The following is a 25,480-nucleotide window of genomic DNA, read 5'->3' as shown; positions in this document are numbered from 1 at the left end:
GAACAAAAGAGTCCCCAAGGTTATGCGCACATAGAACAGCACGTAGAAAAGGCCAAGAGACCTTGTCAAAGGCCTTTTCGGCATCAAGGGCCAAAGCTGCAGCCGGAAGATTAGAACGTTTAGCTGAACTCAGAATATGACAGAACGTACGAATGTTATCCCTGGCGAGTCTACCCTTGACAAATCACGTCTGACAAGGGTGGACAAGCTTAGGAATATAAGCCTCCAAGCGTCTGGCTAAAATCTTGGCAAAAATCTTAGCCTCCATATTAAGAAGGGAAATAGGACGAAAGTTCTTGGGATCGGAATGATCCTTACCCTCTTTAGGGATCCCCACAATAGTGGCATCAGCTGCCGAACCCGAAACAGACCCCCCTTGAATAAAGGCATCAAAAACTGACTTAAGACGAGGAACAACAGAGGGAAGAAAGGTCTTATAAAACAAAATGGGGAAACCATCCGGACCGGGAGCTTTCCCAGACCCCGTGGCTTTGATTGCAGCAATAATTTCCTCAGAGGTAATCGAACCACCCAATTTGCTACTATCCTCCACAGACACAGATTGAATAGGAATCGTCTTCAAAAATTCTTGACATTGGGAAAAAGATGCCTGATTGGTGGGAGTATAAAGCTTACTGTAAAAATCTCGGAATACATCAAGAATCTCTGTGGTCTTAAATTTTTTAATTCCCGAGCTATCATTGATAGAGAAAATCTGAGAGGATTGAAAAGAAGACTCCTGAAACTTCAACGTAGCCGCCAACATTTTACCTGCTCGGTTTTTTAAAAGTAGCCATTTAGATTTCTGAGCCTGTACACCTATATGAGCTCTCTTAGTAACAATAGTGTTGTAGGAATATTTTAAATTCTTAATGGACTGTAAACATTTGTTGTCCTTAGAGTTGCGATAGAGAGATTCTTGCTTTTTGATTTCATCCGCTAAATCAGCAAGTTCCTTTTTGATGGTAGCATTTCTAGTCGCCATACGCTTAATAATGTGACCACGAAGAGTGCATTTAAAAGCATCCCAAAAGACTATTGGAGAAGAAACAGAGCCTTCATTGTCAGCGAAAAAGGTATCAATTTCTTTGGAAATGGCCAATATTTGAGAGTCATCATGCAAAAGCTTAGTATTTAATTTCCAAGAACGAGGACGCGATTTAGGAGCAAAGGACAGAAGTGTAAAGGAAACAGCCGCATGATCAGAGACAAGAATAGGATGAATGTACGGGGAAGAGGAACACTGCACAAGAGACGAATGAACCAAAAGATAGTCAATACGAGAGAAACTAGAATGGGGAGAGGAAAAAAAGGAAAAGTCACTACCCGTAGGATTATGAAGACGCCAAATATCTTGGAGATGAGTCAAGGAACACATATTCGTCATCTGCTTATGAGCTTTAGGGGGACGGAAGCTAAACGCAGAACTTCTATCTAACAAGGGATCCATTGGTAAATTAAAATCTCCACCCACAATTAAATTACCTTTATGCAGTGTATCAGCTAATGTTTTAGTAATTGTTCGCCAAAAGGAGGGATCATCAATGTTTGGAGCATAGATATTCATAACATAAAGATTATCTGTACCATCCAAGAACTTGGATAGTAACCATCTGCCCTCCGAATCATGTTCAGTAGAGATCACAGATAGACCAGAATTCTTAGAAATTAACGTTATCACCCCATTCTTTTTGCCCAAGGCCTCCGAACAAACAACGTCAATAACCCAATCCTTCTTAAAAAACAAGGCCTCCTTGGAGGAGATTTTCGTTTCTTGTAAAAGAATCAAATCTGAAGATAAGGATTTACAGTAGTCCAGAATTTTCGATCTTTTCACCGGATATATTCAATCCTCTAACATTAAGGGACAACACATTCAAGCCCGGCATATTCCTACCAGAAAAGGTAAATCATAGTACGTGGATAACAGGAAGGAGAGACCAACGACAAGAGAAGACCACCAACGTCGTATGACAGACATCACAAGAGGAAAACTCCAACAAGAAATTCGTGAAGAGAAGTAAGAAGGGAAAAATGAGAAAAGTGAAAGAACTATTGGAAGATTCAAGAAGAGAGAGATAAAGAAAGAGAAGAAAGAGAGAAGGAAAAGAGGAGGAGGAATAGAAGCACCAGAAAGGAATAGAGAGAAAAAAAGAAAAAGACCCACCAGGGAAGGTCTATAAAGGACCAAACTCATACCTGGGGAGACATGGAAGCGGGAGGGAAGAGGGATGCCGGGCCGTATATAATAGTAAAAGTAGCAACGCTAAACCAGACAGGAAGGAAAGAAAAAGGCCAAAAAAGGATAGAGTAACCATAGCGATGGAAGAACTCAGAGTGGGATAGAAGAAAAGAAAAGCTGCAATAAGCCTCTAAATCAAAGCATATCCAGGAGTATAAGGGTGCATCATACAATAAGCTAAGGATCTAATGAAGAATTATGAGCAACAAAAGTGCTAAGAGAATGCAATCAACAAAGTAAACAAGCAAAATATCCCTAAGGATTAAACAACCCTCTCATATAGGTAGCATACATACAATATATGCAAACTTGAAGTCTGAGAAATATTAGAGGAGAAAACATCATAAATAAAGGGAAAAACATACTGAAACTTCATATATAGGCATAAACAATTAGTAATATAAGAAACATAGCAATATGCAGAATGAATGCAAGAAAAAAAAAGAAAACAGAAAAAAATTGTAATAGCAAAGCATCATGAATCAATATGAAACACAAGTAGCAAGACATAGAGGGTCATCAGAGATAATGAGTAAAGCATGGAGAGAAAGTGCACAGTAAGGTCAAAAATGAATAATACATAAGGTATCGGAAAGAATGAGAGTATTGCAGCAAAACTAACCAAAACAACGCAATGTAGAACGAACAAAAGACAATAGAACAAAACTTGCTAAGCAAAAAGAATAAAACGACCAAAAGACATACGTCGAGCACCAATAAAAGTCTGTTGTGGTACAGGAAACAAGAAAACCGAACGAAGCAGAAGTAATTAGGACATACAAAAGACATATATCAGCGACAAAGGAAAAGGAGGTGGAGTACACATTCTCAATCCGAAGAATAAAAGAAAGAGAGAAAGAGAAAACAGAAAAACTAATTACACAAGTAAACAAAGGACCAATGACAAAAGCTGGATGAATGAAACGCAATCAGAACAACCAGGGAAGAAGAGCCGACAAAGGCCAATGCAGTAATATAACGCAGAGAGGAAAACCAAACGAAGAAAAAAAAATTAACAGCAAACTTCTGACCAACTACAGAGAACTACGGGGGGGAGCCATAGTCAACATGTAACACTAAACAGTGATGTAAAATCACAGAAAAAACATAAAAAGAATCAAGAACCAGAAGGAACTGGAGCAGGCGACAAATCCATCTTTGATTCAGATTGATTATCAAGAAAAGAGGAAAGATCAGCAGGTTCATCAAAAATTCTGTAGCGGCCCTTTGATGGTGATACGAAATTTGGAAGGGCCAGCAAAAGAAAAAGGGATGTTCATGTCCAACAGACGCTTCCGCAGATTGAGGACACCCTTTCTACGAATCACAGTATCTCTCGCAAAGTCTTGCGAAATAGAAATGCGATGGCCCTCCCAAGTCACAGATTGGACCTTCCTCATATGCGCCAAAATTTGCTCAAAATGTTGGTGATGCAATGGCTTGAAGATTACCGCTCTCGGGCTTGTAGAAGATTTAGACCTGAAGGAGGGTACACGATGAGCCCTCTCAATCTCAAAGTCTCTCAGAAATGAAATCTGCAAGGTAGAAGGAAGCCATTGGGAGATAAAGTCAATCATCGATGAAGCTGACTTCTCTGCATCTTCAGGAAGGCCAAAAATTTGCAGGTTACTTCTCCTGTTACGATCCTCCTGCTCCGTAAGGTCTCTCCTCAAAGCCGCCATTGAACAATCCATTTGTTGAAGAGACCGTGAGTGTTGGTGCGTAGTATCTTCCACACCACTAATGCGAGTTTCAGCAGAAGTAACCCTATTACCTAATGCCTTAAAATCATTCCTGAGAGCCGCCACCTCAACTTGTAAAAGGTCAGTATTAGCTTTAGTAGATTGTGCGATATCATGGATGTAGTGACCTGACGCTAGGGACAGAGGACACTAGGACCCTGTGGGTCATGAGGGAGGTGACCAGGTCACCAGACACCACATCCGGTCAGGGGACAGGAAGAGGACAGTCTGGACGGGAACGAGGACGGGGACGGACGTGTGGGAACAGCGTGGAAAGGAAATAAAGAATAAAGAGTAGTGTTTACACCCACCTTGTGTCCAGCGTGTAATTGGATGTATGGTGCCTGCAGCGGGGATGTGACAACTGGCGACGAGGTGGAAGAACTGCCACGCGTGCAGGACATCGACGAGGACGGCAAAAAAAAAAAAAGACGCAAGGAGCTACACGGGAGCCCACCCCGAGAGCGTCCAACGGAGCCACAGCAGAACGCGGTAAGAAGCGTTCGAGGCACAGCGCGAGTGCCAGAAATCAAAAGCGCGAGGTCCTCGCGCTCGAGATAGGAGATCTCGCGAGAGCAAGAACAGATCACGGCGGCCATTAAAGAGTAAGGCGGGGAGAGCCAATGAGAAGATAGAAGAAACGAAGGGGCCATCGCAGGGTCAGGCGAGCGAGATTTCAAGAGCGAAATCTCGCGAGAAGAGAGCGGCCATTTTGAAAAATAGGACAAAAGGAAAAAGGCCATAGGAATAAACAGGGCGGCCATTCCAGAGTCAGGCGAAGAAGAAAAAGAAGCAGAAAAGGAAAGAAAAGGACAAGGAAAGCCTAGAAAAGGCTCAAAGAGACAAGGAGAGCCTAGAAAAGGCTAAAAGAGACAAGGAGAGGACAAAGACAGCCCAGAAAAGGCTAGAAGAGACAAGGAGAACACCCAAAAAAAAAACACAAAAAAAAAAGACGAAGCAAAGACAAGAAAAGGACAAGGAAAGGAGGACACCAAAGGGACACAAGAGCAAAGGACAGAGAAGCCTAGAAAAGGCTAAAAGAGACAAGGAGAACAACAGAAGACGAAGAAGAATTAAAGACAAGAAAAGGACAGAAAAAGCCTAGAAAAGGCTCAAAGAGACAAGGAAAGCATAGCAAAAGGAAAGAATGGCAGACTCAAAGCCCAGCGCGCAATACAGGAGCCCACTACCGTTCAACTTATCGGAGCCACAGGCAGGAATAAGGTGGGAGAAGTGGATCAGACGGTTTGAAAGATACGTAGAAGATACAGATGTAGCAGACGGGAAGAAACAAGGGCTACTGCTGAACTTAGCAGGGGATGACGTCGAAGAACTTCTGGTGCCTACTGAAGAAACGAAAACATATGACCAACTAAAAAAATGCCTAACAGCCAAATTCGACCCACAACGAAACATTGACTTCGAACGATACACATTCACGGTTGCGTGTCAACGAGCAGACGAAACACTAGATGACTTCGCGACAAGATTGAGAAAATTGGTGACACATTGTGAGTTCGACAAATTCGATAACGAGCAGGCAATAAGACTAAGACTCATAGAAGGCTGTCGCGACACAGGATTCAGAGCAAGAATACTCAAGGAGCCAACGTCGTTGGAGAACATCCTGTCACTGGCAAGAGCAGAGGCGAGAGCAACGGAGCATGCCAAGGAAATGGAAAGAGGGAAAAACGTTGAAATAGAAAACGCGCACTTCACGACAAACAGAGATCGCACAGGCCGAGGGAGGAATGACTGGAGGGAACAAAAGGAAAGGAGGTCGCGCGAAGGAACATGTTTCCAGTGCGGAATGGGATTTCCTCACAGAGGCGCATGCCCAGGGTTTGGCCAGACGTGCCGAAGATGTGGTGGAAGAAATCATTACGCCAGTATGTGCCATAGTGCACAAGTCAGAGGCGACAAGGAAAGAACAGGAAAACAACAGGAGTCGACAACAAGACACGTCAGGTATATCGACAACGAAAGGAGAAGTATGTCACGAGGGTCAAGCGAAGAAGAGGAAGAAGAGAAAGTGCAAAGACTATACAACATGTCGGAAGTACAGACAGAGCCAGCAGACAAAAGCAGCCGAAGGAAGACAGACAATGCAAAGATAAGAGTAGGAGCGCACGAAGCAGACTTTATTTTGGACAGTGGTGCGACATGCAACGTCATGTGTGTATCTGAGTACGAGAAAATGGAAATGAAGCCGACACTGAGAGCGTCCAAGGTGAAAGTGTTCACCTGGGGGGCAAAGAAAGAGGTAACGAATTTGGGAAAATTCACAGAGGAACTGAGGTACGAGGACAAGATAAAGAAGGAGGACATTCACGTTCTAAAAGGTGATGCCCCTGGACCATGCCTGATGAGCAACAACACCGCTAAAACGATGGGCCTGATAACAATGACTTATAAAAAAGAGAAAGGATATGCCGATAGCAAACAAAGAGAAGAAAGAAAAATGAGTGAAAAAAAAAGCACAGCAAAGGGCGGACGTAGAAAGAGAGGAGCAAGAAGAAAAGTGGAGGGCAGAGAACAACGATCAACACGAAGAGAGGCTGACAGAAAGAGAGCAGATGGAGAACGACTAAAAAGCAGAAGAAAGGATGATGGCAGGAAACGACGACAAAGGAAGGGGTACAAAGGAACGATGAGAATACGTAGAAAAAAGTAGGAACCAGAGACTGGGGAGAAGGGTCGACGAGACTGTCTCTCTCTCTCTCTCTCTCTCTCTCTCTCTCTCTCTCTCTCTCTCTCTCTCTCTCTCTCTCTCTCTCTCTCTTTCTTTTTCTTTTCTTCATGACGACAATGAGCAGGAGAATAGCACCATGAACATTTGTTTGCAACAAGGGGGGAGATGTAGTGACCTGACGCTAGGGACAGAGGACACTAGGACCCTGTGGGTCATGAGGGAGGTGACCAGGTCACCAGACACCACATCCGGTCAGGGGACAGGAAGAGGACAGTCTGGACGGGAACGAGGACGGGGACGGACGTGTGGGAACAGCGTGGAAAGGAAATAAAGAATAAAGAGTAGTGTTTACACCCACCTTGTGTCCAGCGTGTAATTGGATGTATGGTGCCTGCAGCGGGGATGTGACAATGGACTGCATTGAGACGCGACAAAATAGCATCTAATGTGGCAGTAGAATCCTTCTGGGAAGATTCCGGAGTAAGGGAATGCTGCTTGGACCTCTTAAGAGCCCCTTTAGAGTCCTTGGCATTAGAAGAAACACCCATGTTGTCCGCCATAAGCACAACCTACGTTGAAAAACACCAACACTATGTCTGAAGAAATATGCGCAAAGAGAGGATTCAACAGGTGTAATACAAGACTCAGGGGCTCCTTGTTAGCAGTAAATGTGTGATCAGCACCGTTAAGCAATGATCGTAGTAGTAGAACACAAAATGGCGACTGAAGCACGAATGGTGCGAAAAAATACCACAAAAAGAAGTCACCAAATATTCAAAAATATCGACTTCCGGACATCCAGTAACCTCGTAAACAGGTTGACCAGAACATCAATCCATAGTAGGCAAAAAAACATATGTAAAACATCAGGAAGTCCACTAAGAAATATATGAGGCACATCAAGCAGGGAAAATCATGAAAAATAGCTGCCAGCAGGATAAAAAACCGCAAAGTCAATAGTGAGAATAGTGAATATTAAAGATATCAGGAAATATCACCTCACTGCAGCAGAAAACAACGGCTCCCAGAATGCGCCACTGCACCTGAGGTAACATGCACGAACGACGCCACACAGGAGACAAAATGGCGGCCGCACGGCAAAAGCAGTGAGCAGAGCTTCAAATGAGCTGAAAGGAAGACTCCCGCTATTCGCAGTGGCAGAAATGCATCTCCTTACAATCCTGGCACATTCCGATACATTTTGCGCCGTTCGGGAAAGAAAAGCGATGCCGATAAGGTTCCCAAAGATGTCCTGGCAACCGCTGTCCCCCCGGAGCTCAAGCGCCGACTGCCATCTCAGAGCGGCGCGCAAGCCACGCCCCCATTGACTTTATTCATAAATGCGCTAGCTATACTATCACATAAAGATTGGCTGCTCTCTGATAGAGGGCTATTGAGAGGAGTTGTAAGCTTCTTTACAACCTGAAACAGTTGTTTTGCTGATTATGCAATTCAGTCTTGACCCTGTGCCTCATGGGAACAGTAACTGAGCTTGTAAAGCTTGTAAAGTGCCTGGTTACACTAGCCAGTGTGTCCCCGCGCTGTACTGCTGAGGAACCCATCCTGGCCTGTTCCTGTGAGGCACCCACTCCTGGGCACCTCAAGGTGAAGCCAAGCATCCTTAGCGATCAGGGCCGGTGTGGAGATTAAGCAAGCTATTGCCCAGAGTTGCAGAGTGGGACCCATGATTAGAGTAGGCACCGTGACGAGAATTATCGGGTCCGCGGACATTGAGCCCAAGACCCTGCCGCAACGGGATTTGAACCCTGGTCTGATATCTGCATCAGGGTCTGCCGCTCTAACCAGTGAGCCACACTTCTCCACAGTCCAACCCGAACCGTCAAGCGATGGATTTAGGCCCAGATCTCTGTACTGGGGTGAATGTATGACATTGTTCTGCATTCTGTCCATCAATTGTTCTTTCTGCATTTGTCACCCCGAGTGGGACGGGTATGCCTAGACGTGGGTCCCGTGCTCTCCATGCCACTGGAGTCAAGCTATCCTGGCTGATGAGCGCTGAAAGCCCGAAAACGGTCCTAGGATGCTTGTTTCCAGTCCAGGGAGGACCTGGCCTGGAAGATCGTGCTGGACTGTTCCCATTGGGCGCAGGGTCAAGACTGATTTTCATATGGCTGGGTCCAAATTGGAATGGCATGGACAGCAAAACAACGATGGATTTAGGCCCAGATCTCTGTACTGGGTTGAATGCATGACATTGTTCTGTATTCTGTCCATCAATTTTTTGCGATGGATTTATAAAGCGTGGACCGTGCCCGTTTGGTTCCAAGACTTCCCATAGATAGTTCCATGATATCCTATTGAATGTGTTTTTCGAGTCGAGGAGGATCATAGCCATCCGATCACCTGCTATCCAGTTTGGTTTTCAGAGTGATCAACCAATATGTAACAAACTAATGGCATGACATGTCACAATTCATTTTTCTCATGCAAAGCTATATATACTGGATATACTGAAAAACCAATGGAATATTGTAATTTCCTAGCTCCATGAGTCCTGAAGGTGACATGAATGGGGAATAAAATGTAAGACAAAACACTGTCTATAACCACCTTGCACAAAAATGAAAATAATATATAACTGATGTCTAGAGACACCAGGGTACCCTTTAAGGTAGTCCAAAAGAACTAAGGACTTTTATGGATAAAGGCTACACATAAGTAAGATCATGAACGGGTGATCAAGAAACATTGTTGTACACCTGAATAACCTAACTTTAAATTAAAACACTTGTTAATCATCCTACTTCCAATATCGACCTTCTTTCAGATATGTTTAAGCATTTGCACTGGTGTGCATTACAGAAGTCTACTTACCATTTAAACTATTGTAAACTATAATTTCTTGAAGCACTGGACTCTGTTGAATGAATCAATAAACAAACACTGCTATTCCACCGGATACAATCACACTTTGGTGATATTCACACTCTTCCCACCTTATCAGGAGAGATCTTATCTCCTCTCAAAGATATATGGCATCAATTCAACCTCTTTACACTGTCTCTCCATACCTCCATTAGAGTCTCAAGAAGACTGATGCTGACCGACACAAGTCCCGGAAATGTTGCATCAGGAAAGCGAAGTCCTTCCACAAAGAATTCCTTCTCATTGATCCCAGTATACCGTAGTTTGTAATGTAGATTGGTTCTGCCTAGCACATGCGAGTACATCTTGTCTAAAAACAAAAACAAAAACCACAGTGAATTCAATTAAAATTGCATGCTTTGTTCCCTGCAGCCCACTTTCACAAGAATCTGACTCCTTTCTTATATCTAGATTTCAGATCAGTGTACTGCATTATTATAATGGAGGTATATCATATTGTTAACTTAAAATAAGAAAGCTAACCCAAGAGCTGTCACTCTCTTCTGAGGATATTTGGTTTGTGTAAGTAGATTCTTCCATGTGCAATACAGCTTCCTGAAAAGCACAGTGCCTACAGCATTTGTTTTCTTGTAAGCTCTGCAGGGTGTCATCTCATTGCATATACAGGTGTGGCCTATGCTCCCACAGGTGTTGTGTGTTAAGGACCACATGGGGCAAATAGCTCGCTATACCATAAACTAGGTGCCTTTAGGACCTCCATCACTACAGACTGAACAAGTAAAGCTGTATACCGCACTTTGCCTTATGACAGTTGGATAGGATGAGAAAGGATGTGTCGTCTTGCATGCTGTATCTATATTACTTGTCTTACTGTTAGCTCCCTAGGATAGGAAACTCCTATTCAACACCTCTCCTTGTATGACTGATGTGTTTCACAAGCAAATTAGCTCTATCTCATCTAGATGGCTCATATAACATTTTTTGATGCACGTTAAAAGATGTAGGATCTCGCGCTCCCGCCCTTTGCCTCTGTGACTGTGTCTGGCATGAAGCGCCCTTCCCCATTATGTTGCTATAACTTTGGATTTCAGTCAGCTCATTGTTGCTGGATGCACCACTCTCTCCTTGTCCCTTGCAAGAGGACCATTAGAGCTCAAGGATGATGTTGTACCTGTGGGATCAGTAGACTGCCTCTCACCCTGAGGACAGGAGCGTAATTATATTTCAGGCTCTGGGCTGGCTAAAGAAACTGGGGCCCACACTTTGGACTCTGGATTGTTTTATCGCAGCCAAGATAGAGTTGAGAAGTTTGCTGACTGCACTGCTAAAGAATATGTGCTCTTCAGTACCATTCTGGAATAAATCAATTAAAACCAGAACACAAACCACCTGCATCTTTCCATAAGACTGGCAGATTCTGCTGATAATTATCCATGGGGAGGGGGAGCGATACAAGTACCACCTGGCGACAGATTTGAACGAGAACCCCCAATCCTATATGTGCAAGGCCTGGCAATGGTACCATCATGTCCAGAAGTCAGCATGTTAAGCTCTGCTGCCAGGATGATGAGGCTCCAAAGGCTGTATATTTCTCCATGCATCATTATCGTCTTAGTGCAAATAAGCTTAAGACCACCAATTGCCTACCACATTGTCAGCTAAGTTCACTCAATGAACCAGCATTATCTCAGTTGAAGCCAGCTGTAGCAACATACTACAGAAGTGTAACTGTTAATTTACTTTGGTTTATTATATTTTAGCACCCAGATACCCCTGGGGTGATAGAGTGCACTTTACAAATGTGGATTGATTGATTGAAGCTGTGCAAAATGTTTAAAAAATGTTTTCTTTGATGTAAATGGACAGTTAAACGTTTTTTCATATTAAATAAACAAAATTACACTAAGGAAAAAGTTACTTACCTGTAATCGTAGTTCTCAGAATTGGCATCTTTCTAAGATTCGCATGATTGAACCAACCACGTCATTTAGCCGGGACTCTCACAGTAACATCTTAATAGCAGTTCTATGTTAAAGTGATGCTAAAGCTGAAACAAAGACTGTTTATTAGCCTAGTCCCATCATTTAAAAAAAAGCAACTTCAAAATCAACAACAATCAGCCTGAAGACCACACCTTGAGAGTCCACTATCCTTCAGATTTCCTGTAGCGCTCGAGTGAAGGAATAGTAGAATTAGATGAGCCTCTGATAGGGAGGGGGGTTGGTCGCATGTGATTCTATGAAAGATTCCACTTCTGGAGAACTATAGTTACAAATAAGTAACTTTTGTTCTTTATCAGAATACCAAGCAGTTATATTACATAATACAAATGCATGCAGATGGTGAGTAAGTACTTTAAAGAAGGCTCACTGTAGTAATCTGTCAAGTGTAATCTGTCAATCTGTCACTGCAGCAAATCTAGCTGCTCCTATTGCCCCAAGATATGTTTCAAAGGCATCATGCCATACTTCCCACCTTATAGTAGGTTCACCAGGACTGTCAAGGGAAGATGGTGGCGGATTAACAGATTGTAAAGTGCACATACTATATAAGAATGAACAAAAATAAATACAAATAATAATGGTAATTTCCCAAAAGTACAAATGTCTGATAAATTATAAATTACCAAACATTCTTAAACATGACAAATTAAGATATAAATTAACACACATTACACACTGCATAAAGTTTTCAGTAACACTAGGTATTTACTAAAATTCAAACCAACTTAAAAGGCTATGTGTATCAGCGATAAATTGCTAGTATCCCTTGACACACAACTGAGCTGTATGCATCAGCGTTGAAATGTGATTTAAATATGAATAGCTGTGTGTATCAGCGAAGAGCAAAAATAATTGTAGTCAAATAGAACTTCTTTTAATATGCTTCTTTTAAATATGATACGAAGACGTACAGAAATTGCTGTGCGTATCAGTGAGGAACACGCAGTATGTTTGAAGATAAGATGATGAAAGGAAATTAAAACAGTGCGTAAGTACTTCTGTCACATGTCGAATGGCTGTGCGTGTCAGCGAAGAAAAACACAATGTGAACCAGGATACTCTTTTACACGCTTCTTTCCAAATACTTCTTTCAAATGTCGAATGACTGTGCGTGTCAGTGAAGAAAAACACAATGTGAATCAGGATACGCTTTTACACGCTTCTTTTCTATTCTCGGAAGAGTGAGAAACACAGCGTGTATCAGTTGCTAGGATACACGTAGGAGATCGAAAACAAAGGAGGTGGTGACGTAAATTCCAGGAGCCAATGGCTTTGCTAGAACAACGATGACAACAGTAACAGGGAACCAATGAGAATTGAGTTGACGTTCAGCAGCAGCCAATGGTAATAAGAGTACTGTAGCTTGTGGGACTGCTTGTAGAGGACTTCACGGAACACAAGCAAGGAAGAATGGAGTTGCGTAGCCGAGTGAAAACGAACGTCACAGGTAAAGACAGTTGACAACAAGTTAATGTGGATACCTTTCAAAAAATGCATCAAAGGAAGTTCTTCTGTAGATTATAGAAATGTGCCCTTTATCTTCAAAAAGCGCTTTGATGAAAAGATGTGAAGCGACAATACACCAAGCAATCGTAGGATCAATTAGTATAAGTCAGATATAAATCAAAACAATCCTACCATGGGTTTGATGAAAACGCTGCTTTCTTTGGTTTGATGAAAACGCTTCTTTCTTGAAAGTAGAGGCACGGTAAAACATCAATAATGATAAAACAAAAAATTGCAGCAGTTGCAGAAAATATACGAAGTGAAGAGTCTTGAATGTCTTCCTTTGAAAAATCACAACTTGTACAATAAAGTTGTGGTAAGACATGCAGGTTCATCCATGTAATCAACTCCGTCGCCAATAAAATGTAGTAATTGAGCTGGAAGCCTTAAGTTGTCTTGAGATGTTTATTTAAGATTACATGGATATAGAGCCAGCATAGTAATCATCTGGCTCCAACAGACACTATCCCAAGAATGACCATTGTACATTTTAAAGTAACCAAGAAACACTGGTACAATCTTAAAGTAACATTGCACATCAAATGAGAGATAAACATTACAGATTACTACATTAACCTTATTGAAAATGGTGGTGTAGAACTGCTTGTCCAACTGCAGCATTTCTCTGCACTGTCGACTCCAAGCAATAATGCAAGCAATAATGCATAGTAAATGTGTGCCTGTTTCTTCCACATTGCTGCACGGCAAATGGCCGCTAATGATACCACCGTTAACAAAGCTGTTGATGTTGACACACTCATCATTGAGTGCACTGAAACCCTTGCTTGGAAAGGATGGCAAGCTATATTGTCGAAGTATTTAATGGCAGCAGACACCCAGCAAGCTATACTTTTTTTGAGAGAGCACTGTAAGCTATAAGTAGCTGAACAGAATTTCTGAATTTGCTTGTTCTGCCTATATGAAACTTCAGACAATGTCTGACATCCAGTGTATGAAGCACCCTTTCTGCTGCAGTGCTCGGATCTTTGAAGAAAGGTTTAAGGATTATACATTCATCTAAATCTGATGGTAGTTTAGGTATTTAATTTGAATTAGTTGCTTAAATTGACTCTTTTGTCATGGAATTCGGGTAAGGTTCCCTTAATATATAGTACTGAATTTCAAGTACTAGTCTTGCAGATGTTAAGGCCAGTAGAAGAGCAAGTTTCCAGGATGGAAAGTTTATGTCTGCTGGATATATTGGTTCAAAAGCACTTTCATTAGTTGACAAAGCACAGCTTTTAGTTTCCAGAGGAATTTGTGGTTGTTTCACCAGCAGAAAAACTGTAAAGAGCCCTTTAAAGAATTCCCCTACAGTCCTGTTTAATCAGAGAGAAGATTGGTCTTGTGTCCTTCTGCATCATGAGCTAGCCGTCAAGTGGACTTTCACTGATGCAGACCTGAGGAGGATAATTGGAGAAGGTATGGAAGGATGTGTGTTTGGGGCAGAGGAAATTGAGATGGAACTGGTATCCTTGGTTGCTCTGATAGAACAAGAGGCTCTGTGAAGCAACACTGCTTTGACCATCATAGAGCACTTCAGTATTACCAGAATTCTTTTTTTATTTTGTATAGGATTTTTGCAATTAGGGAAAGAGGGGGTAGGAGGTAAAGATCTCTAATCAGCATTTCCAAAACGCACTTCTCCCATGAACCCAGTAGAGCATGCCTGCTGGCATAGTAACAACATTTCGTCTTCTGATGAGTCACAAACAGATACCAGTTTTGTTTTCTGCAGTGTTCAACTGGAACTGATGCAGTTACCACACATGGTATTCTTTGTATGTTCAGCTTAGGGCGTCTGGCAATGCATTGTCCACTCCTGAAACATGTTTAGCTGTCAACTGCATATTTTTCTTAATGGCCCAAAACCATATTCTATGGGCTTCTTTGGATAGTGGAAGAGATCAAGTTGTACCTGATAGAGCAGAAGTGTTACCTTCCATCTACTCATGACAATTTTACGCGGAAATGGTGTGTGACACAATTTTATATGAAAACGACCACCAGTGTTTAGGCTTCACCTTTCAAAACTACACGCAATGAAGTTCTGATTTAGATACTGCATTGTAAAAGAATGCAGAATGTTAGAAGTAGTTTTCTAATAACACATAACAGTTAACAAAGTAAATGTGAAATCTGACATTTTAGTGACATGTGTTCTTATGCTTAGATAAACGTGATAAATAAATGACAACACCGAAAACGTCTATGTGAGAATAAAATGCTTCATGTGTTAGAAAGTGGATAGAAATATTAGAATGTACAAACATGAGCACTGACATGGGAAACATCCATTACAACGCAGTCATTACATCACACAGCTTTTACAATGCAACTGTTGCTATGCAACAGCCTTTACATCACATGCCAATACCGCGCATGCCATTACAATGCATGTCACTACAACGCATGCTATTACAAGGCATACCATTACAAGGCATGCCATTATAACGCATTATAAGGTAAGTAATGGAGATATTTTAGTTTTAAGGTGGGTATGAGTTTTGGGGTAGATGGGAATAGTAATTTTTACCCCTACACTATCCAACACTTTCCTTACTGTTGCACTCACTGGAGTTCGAAAAGTAATGTTTACTCCTACACTATCCAACACTTACCCTACTGTTGCACTCACTGGAGTAGGAATAGTAATTTTTACCCCTACACTATCCAACACTTACCCTACTGTTACCCTAAAAGTATTATGCGTTGTAATTGTGTGTGTTGTAATGGTGTGCGTTGTAATGGAATGCGTTGTAATGGTAGTTTTTAAAAATGCGTTGTGTTGGCATGCATTGTAACATCATGCGATGTAATGGTAGTTGTGATGTAAAAAATGTGTTGTAAAAGCATGCGTTGTAATTGTTTGTGTTGTAACGTCATATATTCACTGACATTGACAAGAAAAGTAGGTGCTATACAAGGTTGTTATGATTGAATTTCGTAAAGTTTATCATTGATGTGCCTTTAAATCCTGTATACTGTAATAACATATAAAGTGCAAAAGAGCTTTACTAAATTATGTGAAGTGATAGTAGGTAAATGTATTGTTTAGTTAATTAAAACCTTAACAAAATTTCACCTAAAAGGAATTAGTAAATATGCCAATTTTTAAAACATTATTTACATGATCAGTTTGTTGCAAATAAATATTTTTTAAAACATTTTTGGCTAATCACTCTCAATTTGTTGCAAGAAATGATATGCTTATTGCGTCGATAAATTTAAAATCTGAACAGTTAATTTCTAGCTATATATCGTAAGGTTTCCGCTATCAGCAATGCCGTTAAAAGTTCAATTTGTTGGCCTGTTTTTCAGTCTAAGAGTTTTAAGTTTCTTGTGTGTTGTTTGAGGATTCAAGATTTCCACCTTCTAACTCAAGTTTATATTTCAATTTTACGGGCCTGATCATACGAATTAAGACATGTAATCAATTTAGAGTTCATTTGAGGATCGGAGGGGTCCAGTCCTGTTATTATAGCAGCTCTGAAGGTCCCTAATCCTCTAAGGTTTAGAGCTTTTCTAAGTAAAATGACTTGAGCTGTGTAAAGTTTGGGGCATATGCAAATTATATGAATGTAATCCTCTTTGTTGCTACCGCAGAGTCGGCATGATATAGGCCCTTTGAATACCCAGGATGGCTGGTCCGCTGTCGACTGGAGTTTCCCAAAGCGTATGGCCATCAAATGTCTCTTTAAATATATTGAGAATGTAATACTAGGGTACGGTGCCGGTGCAAGGGGACTTGTATTTACTGATCACCATCCAGGCGCCCAATCTCAAATTAAAGATGTTTTTATCAACTAGCAAAGAATGAAATTTTGCTGTTTTGTTTATTGTTTGCTTATAGGACAGATACAGGAGATTTTTGTTCCACAACTCAGCCATGCAAGTAGTTAGTAGAGATGTATAAAGATATTGGTTGTATGGTGATTTTTCTATCCTCCTCCAGTTCTGTCCAAAGGGGCATTATTAAGTGGGGAGTTTTCCGTGTTCTGGTCAAGTCGATACCCGAGCTTTAATGTTGCATACATTCTCCCTATTGTTTCTTTTAACAGGCCAAATTCAAGTTGTACCTGGGCTGGTGAAGCGGATTGATGTATCTAGAAGACTTTCTTATAGGTCGAGACTAGTAATTTGTTTAGAAGATCAGAGTCTTTGCCGTATAGGGCAATACTGCCATACGGTATAAATGGAAGCATTATGATTGACATCACTGCGAGCAGAGGTTTATAGGACGGCTCCTTCAGTTTTGTTTTGCCAGAGTCCTAAAGGCAAATGTTAGTGCTCTGATTCTCTGAGACATGTAGCTTTTTTTGCGCTAGATGGTTTTGTCTATTGTCCATGTAGAACCCCAGATATTTATAGCTTATTACTTCCTCTATCTGGTGGCCTTCAAGTCATATATTCTGCTTAGTTCTTCGATGATTACTGTTGAGAATAGTTTTGGTTTTTAATGTGTTAATTTCTAGTTTATTGAATGAGATATATTCCATAATTTCCTTAAGAGCTCTCTTGGTTAGGCTCATTAGAACCACATCCTCCGCGTACGAGAGAGGTGATAATGGAAGCTTTCCCAATTGAGGGGGATGAGAGTTAATCTGATCAAGCCTTTTTTCCAGGTCAGACCTAAATAGGTTAAAAAGGTGCAGCGCCAATATGCAACTTTGTTTTGGGCGTTTGTTTGGGATCAGCTTTCTGGATAGTCTAGAGCCATCTCCCAACTTCATTCTTATCCATGATTGGGAATAGAATTGCGGTATTCCTCTTAAAATTCTCTTGGGGATTTTCCAGTCGCTCACTTTTTTCCATATACTGCTTTTAAATCTATAAAGCAAAGGCACAGTTGTTGTTTCCTCAGCTTGCATTTGTTTTCTATTAACGACAGAGCTAGGTATCGCCCCAATACCTTTCTTGAAACCTGTTTAGTTAACAGGAAACAGGTTAAGGTTGTTTGACCATTCCCTCAGATCTTCCCGGATAAGTGAGACATAGTATTTTGCTTCTATGTCTAGTAGGGCAATTAGCCTATAGTTTGACGGACTTGTTCGGTCTCCTCCCTTGAAGATCGGTGTGATTATCGATCCTTGCCAATTAGATAGAATATAATTTAGTAGCTCTGTTTCTCTAAACAGTACGGAAAGGTGCTCACACCAGAAAGATGGATCATACATAAAGATTGATTGGGGTATGCCATCAGGTCCTGGGGCACTGTCCCCTCTGCCATTCCGTATTATACATATATTATTCATGTTATTTCATCTGCCGAATAGAAGTGCAGTTCTGTTTTTGCTTTGAAGTAACAGATGCCATGTTGCCTAGCGATTTCCTAGGTTGAATAGGCACCTAAATCAGTCATTACTGTTAAATTGCACATACCATATTCTCCTTGTGTGATACTTTCAGCTTTTCCTTGTGCAACATTTTCATCTCTTTCATTTGCCTCCTCTAGATCTTGGTGATATCAAACCTCCCGGTGCTTCCAAGATGAATGTTCGGGAAAAGTGGTTTATGTAAGCTTGTTTGTTAGAAATGTAGCCCACTGATGTTCTTGTATATTTGAGCGTAGCGTGTTCACTGGCCTATTCAGATTATTTATAATTTCCCAGAAGGTACTGGAGTTTGTTTTTAGTCAATATTAAAAAAATGTATGGGTACCTTATACTTACATGAACAAATTGTAATTAATAATTAAGTAATATTTATTGAAGAATTAATGCACTATTCTTTGTAATGCAAAATTCATATTTTAGCACAATTTCATCGTAAATGAGCTGTATTTCATGAAGGCCTCAAATTTTGCTTCCTTTCCTACTATGAACTTATGAACTAAATAGTTTGAAAACTATGGTAACCATTCGTAAAGTTACCACTTTTGTTCTAACACTCAACCGCCTTCTTTAACATTTGTAGCTTGCTTGACGAGACTTGCTACAAAAGTGTTACTTTCTACAGTAAACGCTTGAGAATGGACAGACAACGGATGTTAGCATGAAATCGCCTGCTTTCTGAAAGCAACAAATAATCGAATGACTAAACTACAGTGGTTATACAGAAATTTGTGAGTAATGGATTACTTAATTCTTCTGAATCTGTACACTTTTACTTACTACATCCTCTCATCCTATCGAGAGTAACCAATGGGACAGAGTGGTCCAACAAATTTGGTGATGTCAAGTGGAGTAAACCTGAAATTGATGGAAAATAATTGCCTAAATTGTGAACTAAGGGGCGTCACCCGCCTCTACCCATCATGCATAACAATGGGACTTACTGAAACAACGCGAACTGTGATGAAATACTGCAATTTGCTGCTAGCTGGTATGCTAGCGTAGTGGAACCTTTTCGGCTGAAAGTCTTCGCGTCAGAGCAGCTGTGGTATTGACGCTGCAATATGGACAGAGGCAGACGGTTCTGTCCATGAACTGGGAATGGTCATTTGGAATTTACTGAACTTTCCTAATAGGTTTGGTATTAGAGACAACTGATTTCCCTACTAATTTCACTTTCCTTACGATAAAAATCTCCCTTGGCTGAGGAAGATACTTCCTTCACATCTGGATCCCGCAGAGCTTGCAAATGCTGATTAAATCTGATCTATCTTAAATGTAGGTTATATGCTAATTCTTTGGATCTAAATAGAAATGCAATTTAAGACAAATTACTCCGCAGATTCTGTTTCATTATTTGTTTGTGGCTAAGTTCAATTTGATTTGGCTTTTAACTAAACTAGAGGTGGGATTACTTGAGAGTTTACTCACAATAATTGAATGTTAACAATTATCTTATTCTAGCTCCTCATATGATAATTTTACATCCTCTAAATCTTCCGGTTCATTTCAGCACAGAACAAGATCCACCGGATGACCTAGGAGATTTGGTATGGTAGCTGAGGTTAATTAGGGATAGGAGACAATAATTAAACAAAACAGTTTATAAGGCCCAACACTTAACGCTACAACAGTAATTCTGGTGGCATGTTGGATGGTTTACTGTCTGACAAACCTGGGATATAAGGAGGCTATATACCAAGGTCGCTATAGTTTTTCACATGCCCAAGTTCATTGACATTTGACAGAGTGCCAGTTCTGAAGACGACGAGACGATCAGACAAGTGATGTGAGTATCAATAGGGCTGTGTAATATTGTTGTTTAAATGTGTTAGAATTGGTAGAGAATTTTCTTTTGTATTTTGTGTAGAATAGTGTATTGTTGTATTGAAGTTGTTATCAGGTTCGAAGTGGCCTAAGACCCGGGATATTCACCTAAGGGTAGTCTCAGCGTAGCATACACTGAGTAAGTTTGTCTGCAGTTTCAAAGGTGCTGTATGTGAGACTTCATTTGCAGTACCGCCAGAGAAGGGAACCTTGTGAGAGTGTGAAAGAAAAAATAATTGGGACGTCGGAGATTAATCGTAAGGATTTCTAGTTAAAGTCGCACTGGTCGAGATTTTCCTTAAGTTGGATTAATAAATTCTGGTTGTATGGAGATCTAGAATTTCTTTTAGTTTAGTAGATTGTTTAAGATCAGAGTGTGTATAAATTGGATTGTAAAGAAGGGGTCAGTTGCTGTGAGGAGTTGGCTTGATGTCCTAAGAGTGTCGCGCTACGAAAGGACGGTTGGTGTATAGCTGCGCTGGCATTGGTTGAGAGTATCAGAAGGAGCCACACAGTGATTGGAAGCTAGAACGATAATAAGGAAGTGTATTCCTCTGGAAATATGAGTGAAATAATTGTAAAGGACATTAAGATATTTCATTGGGAATAATGAGCAACACCCATTGCTTGCCATTTTCACGCAGATACCTGCATGAAAGGGTACCATATTTACAAAACGGCAGTAAGCCAGGCAAAGTGGCTTAATGCTACTTTGTAAATATGTTATTGGCATTGCACCACTGGAACGCTGGAAAAAGTGACGTCCAGGTTGTACAATCCCCTTATAAATATGACCCTTAGTTTCCATCCCAGCTTAGGGACTGGTAAGTCTTAACTGGTCTGCTACCAGACTCCAGACCACAAACCATTGATATATCTGATACGGATTTAGGGCCTTATTATGAGTATGCCAGTCGACAGTGCCGTCGTACTCACGATATTGATCCGACCAGCACCACACTGCAGGCCTACCCACAGTATTACATGTGTGGCTGTCGGACTGCCACAGGACTGCTGCGTCTGCCGGTATTCCAGGATCCCAGTGGTCATGAAGCAGTCAGGGAGCTGTAATGTGCCACAGTGGCACCGCTGAGCATATTAATAGTTGGCTTTCGACAGCCCAGTTCATGGCGGTGAGCCCGCCATGAAAAGGGTGATGGAGAGGCAACAAAGGGGGCCCTAAAAGGACCCCTGCCACTCCTGGGCCTGGGGGTGTACCCCCAGTTCCTGCATGGTGTGGCCTGTATGCCACATCATGCAAGAAGGTGCAGTTGTTGCTCTGATTACAGCGGTCTGTATATTAGGCTCTTCTAGGAGCCTAACAGCAGCTGCCGTCAGACCACAGCAGCACCTCCTGCTACACCAGGATCGAACTCCCAACCTGGTGGACGGGCGCACAGCAGCTTTACTGGTCCAACAACGGATGGTGCGTGGGTAGTGCCGCTGTAGGACCACTAAAGTTGTATTAAGGCCCTTAGAATTTGGAAGGGATACTCAAAACAAGCCCCTTTCAGTTGATGACCATTCACCAACCCATTGTTGGAGTCCGTAAAACTTAACTGAACGCTAAAATTAGGTTGGTACATGGGCAGAAATATTTTTGTGGTAGTAAGTTCTGAATTATAGTGTTTGCAAATGCAAAAACATGGCCCTTTCTTGTGAAAACATTTTCTTTATGTCCTCTAGATCATGAAAATCAGACAGAAGGCACAACATTTGGTGTAAATGTGTTTTGCAGATTTATTTTGCGTTACCACTTGACAAAAATATAAGAGTGGAATGGCAAATTAATGTTTTGTGAATCACAGTCCCCTCTACCCAGTGATTAATTTGTGCTATTGGCTGCATGTGGTCGGCATTGACACTCATTGTTGGGGACTAGCAATTATTTTTCTTCTTCAGACTTTGAACAAGAACAAGAGGGTGAAAAGCAGAAAAGGGAAAATGAAGGGGCAATAGAAAGATAGGTAAACAGTGACAAGGGAGAAGGAAGGGATGAGAACTAACTTTCAAGAGTGAGATAAATAGACAGTAAGTGTACAGTAATGGTCGAAATAATAAGTGAAATAAGAATAGGCAGGCTTGCTATTTAGTTACCCCAGCATTTGGCTGTGCCAAAGAAAATCTGTGAGTACTTGCATTTATTTTACAAAGCAAGTACTGCCTCCAGCCCAAACAACCAAACGAAACATTTGTGTTGCAAAATTCATATACTTTCATAGAACAGTCAAAGGAATTAGAGAGTGAAAACACTTTCCCGAAGGGTAATTCCAGTGGTGTTTAGGATTTGGGTCCTAATCATAATACCACTTCAACTCAAGTTTTTTTTTTTGAGGAATGTTTTTTACATTTTGTATCACTGGTTAGCAACTGATCTCAATTGACACCCGGAATGCCCATTTATCAAAGTTGTGCTCGGTAAATAAGTAACAGTATAATATTTGCCCAGAAACCACTGTTTTCATGAGACAAATTTTAAGTGTGCCTTGTGTATAGGTTTGAAAGGGGACAGTATCAATTGACTGAGGACCGTACTAACAGGCACATGCATCAACCTTTTTGAGCGCAAACGGTGCGATTCGCAAAAATGGCCTGTTTGCGCCCGCAAAAAGTGCTTCTGTGATGCATCAAACTGTAGGGCTCCTGCAATTTAAAAAATCACAATTTATTGTGATTTCTTAAATTGTGATTGCATTTAAGGAATCGCTAATTGAGATGTCTTAAATGCAATGCATGATGAAATCGCATATCACGATTTTGCTAATAAGGGTCGCAAATTACCATCAGTTTGAACTTGATGGTAATTTGCAAAAACATTGAAAAATGTACTCAAGCGCATTTTTCAAAGTTGTAGGTTACACACACACACATGTCCTGGGGGCATGTCCAGTATAAACCACGATAGCTTTGCCCTTTAATAACACCAGATGATAACTTTCTTTACCTGGACTGGCTAAAAACCTAGAGTGTGTGCTTTATGTTTTATGTCTGTATGTCTAGTCAGTACCTCCCCCTTTGTTCACGACAGGCACGATTTCACATGTAGTATGACAAATATGTCTAGAAATCCGAGCCGCACTTTTGGAAAGTACCCACAAGTCACGCTACCTCTGGTTTTTAAAGAAGTGGACCACCACAAAAAAAATGTGTCCCTTTCTTCTATAGGTCAGCTATCAAGCGGCTAAAATCTGTAGGTACACCACATTACCTGCACTATATCTCACTTTTTATTGATACATTTATGAAAAAGTAGAGAAACGTGAGTAAGGTGGGGATTTGTGTACCCCAGTCCTGAAAAAGGTGTTCCGAAACATGTTGGCACACACACATAGGAGGTGATGCACATTGTCTTGCATACAATACCTCTTTTTTTCACCATTTTAATAGCACCAGCCCGGGGGGCCCAATAAAGTTTTTTGTTACCCCACGAGCCAGGTCCTTTTTAAACATCACTCACCAAGAACCCCACCACGCACTCACATAAATAATTCCTCACACGCACCACACATAGTCATTATAAGTGCTCCCATGTAGTCGTAGGTCGCAGCACGCCGCATCCCGTAGAGGGATGGGAGGACCCCTATGATGAAGCATGACACCAAGGGGCCTGTTGGTGTGTGAGGGGTATTCAAACAACAAGGGTGTTCCCCACCATCGGAGGGAAACATCTCCTTTTGAAGAGTGGATTCTATTTGTTTATACATGTTAGTTAAGGGAAAACGAAACATTTTGAATAAATCTCTCTCTCCCCCTTTTGTTATTGATGGCGTGTGTGTGCACAACATGTGTGCACAGATCAATTATAGGGGTGCAACAGGGTGTCCTTTTGACACCTTTGCACCCTTGAAATTGCATGCGCAATTTTCGAGTACGTATTGGGTACTCGCAAATTGCGCATGCAATTTCCCATTCTTTCCTATTGACCTGTAGTCCTATAGGAATGAATGGGAAGGCATTCTTTAATTGCGACTCTCAATTTGCAAGTCGCATTGAAGGAATATTTGGGAATCGCTAATTTTATAGCGAATCCTACATGCATAGGCTTTTGCAATTCCTTAATTGCGATTCCTTAATAATCGCAATCAAGGAATCGCAAAAGCCTACATTGATGCATGTGCCCCTACGTTGCCATGGAACTGGTGGATGTCTAAGTGGTAGAAATGCTCTAAAACGTCCTTTGGGGGATCAAACAGGCTGACTGCTCAGTTTTCTCAAATCTCAAGAATGCAACTAGATTGACCCTGACTGAAGAGTATTTAATCCCACTGTTTACTAGACCTAATAACTACAGAAAGGGTTGATGAGGATTTATTCTCAGTGGATGATGACCATTATTCCTGCACCATATACAGAAACGCTTTCACTTGGTGTTGTAGATCTTTGGATTGCTGGAGCTAGAGCCTTCACCAAAATATTTCAACATTCTTGCGAGAGATCCAAATGGCAAAACTCTAGGTGATCAGGTACCATGCTGTCAAGTTCAGTGACTTGGGGTCATGATGGTGAATCTCTCCTTGATGTCTGGAAAGAATCCTGGGATGCAGTTTCAGAGGAATTGCTAGATGTGTTAACAACTGTAGCAGATCGCTATGACCACGGCAAAGTATTGAGGATCAGAATCCAATGGTCTATCTTCATTTCTCAATATCTTGGATCAACTGACCAAAATAGCATTGCCCATTGTCCCTAGATGTCAAAACATGCTTGGAAAGCACAGGTATTTGCTGTTGCTTGGTGTAGCAAATGGATCGATTGTGGGGCAACCCCCATTGATTAAAGATGTAGTTCACCTGCTTCTGGCCCAGTTCCCACTCAGGACATTCTAAAAGCTGTCGACTGAGTACATCCAGCTGATCGTTCTGGCAACCTAGCACATGTTCCACTGTGATGTTTCTCTTGTTAGAAATGGCCCAATTCCACAATGGCCGATCCTCTTCCGAGAGTGATCAGGTTTGCTCATCCTTGCTTGGTTATATAGAACATGGATGCTGTATTGTCTGTTGTGACTAGGACTGATTGACCTGTTAGTTTGGGAAGGTTTGCATGCAGGCCTAGACATATGGCACGGAGCTCCAACAGATTGATGTGAAGTTCTTTGCGAATTGTACTGTATCTTCCCAGGCCTGTTGACTTGTTTTCATTGTAAGCAAGCCCAGCTCCTGCTGAACAGGCATCATGAAAAGTCTAGAAATGGAAATGAGAACTATACATGAAGATATCAGACTACACAGGGATTTGATTTGTCTCACTGTTACTAGCTGTTTTGTCAACATGTTTCTCGCCACAGT

At 41.4% G+C, this 25,480-nt stretch overlaps 1 protein-coding gene across 1 annotated transcript in view; it reads right to left on the bottom strand.

The window, feature by feature from the left end:
* The window catches only part of LOC144754689 (protein-arginine deiminase type-2-like), a 641,882-nt gene that overhangs the window by 307,872 nt on the left and 308,530 nt on the right, over nucleotides 1-25,480 (bottom strand). Inside the window, exon 7 of the mRNA XM_078642812.1 lies at nucleotides 9,709-9,872. Within this exon, the coding sequence (XP_078498938.1) occupies nucleotides 9,709-9,872 (164 nt within the window). The remainder of the gene's footprint in view (nucleotides 1-9,708; nucleotides 9,873-25,480) is intronic.

Source organism: Lissotriton helveticus, chromosome 5_1, assembly GCF_964261635.1.
Source record: "Lissotriton helveticus chromosome 5_1, aLisHel1.1, whole genome shotgun sequence".
Lineage (NCBI taxonomy): Eukaryota > Metazoa > Chordata > Amphibia > Caudata > Salamandridae > Lissotriton > Lissotriton helveticus.
The sequence above is the reverse complement of the archived record's forward strand: the minus strand, read 5'-3'. Positions and strand labels throughout refer to the sequence as shown.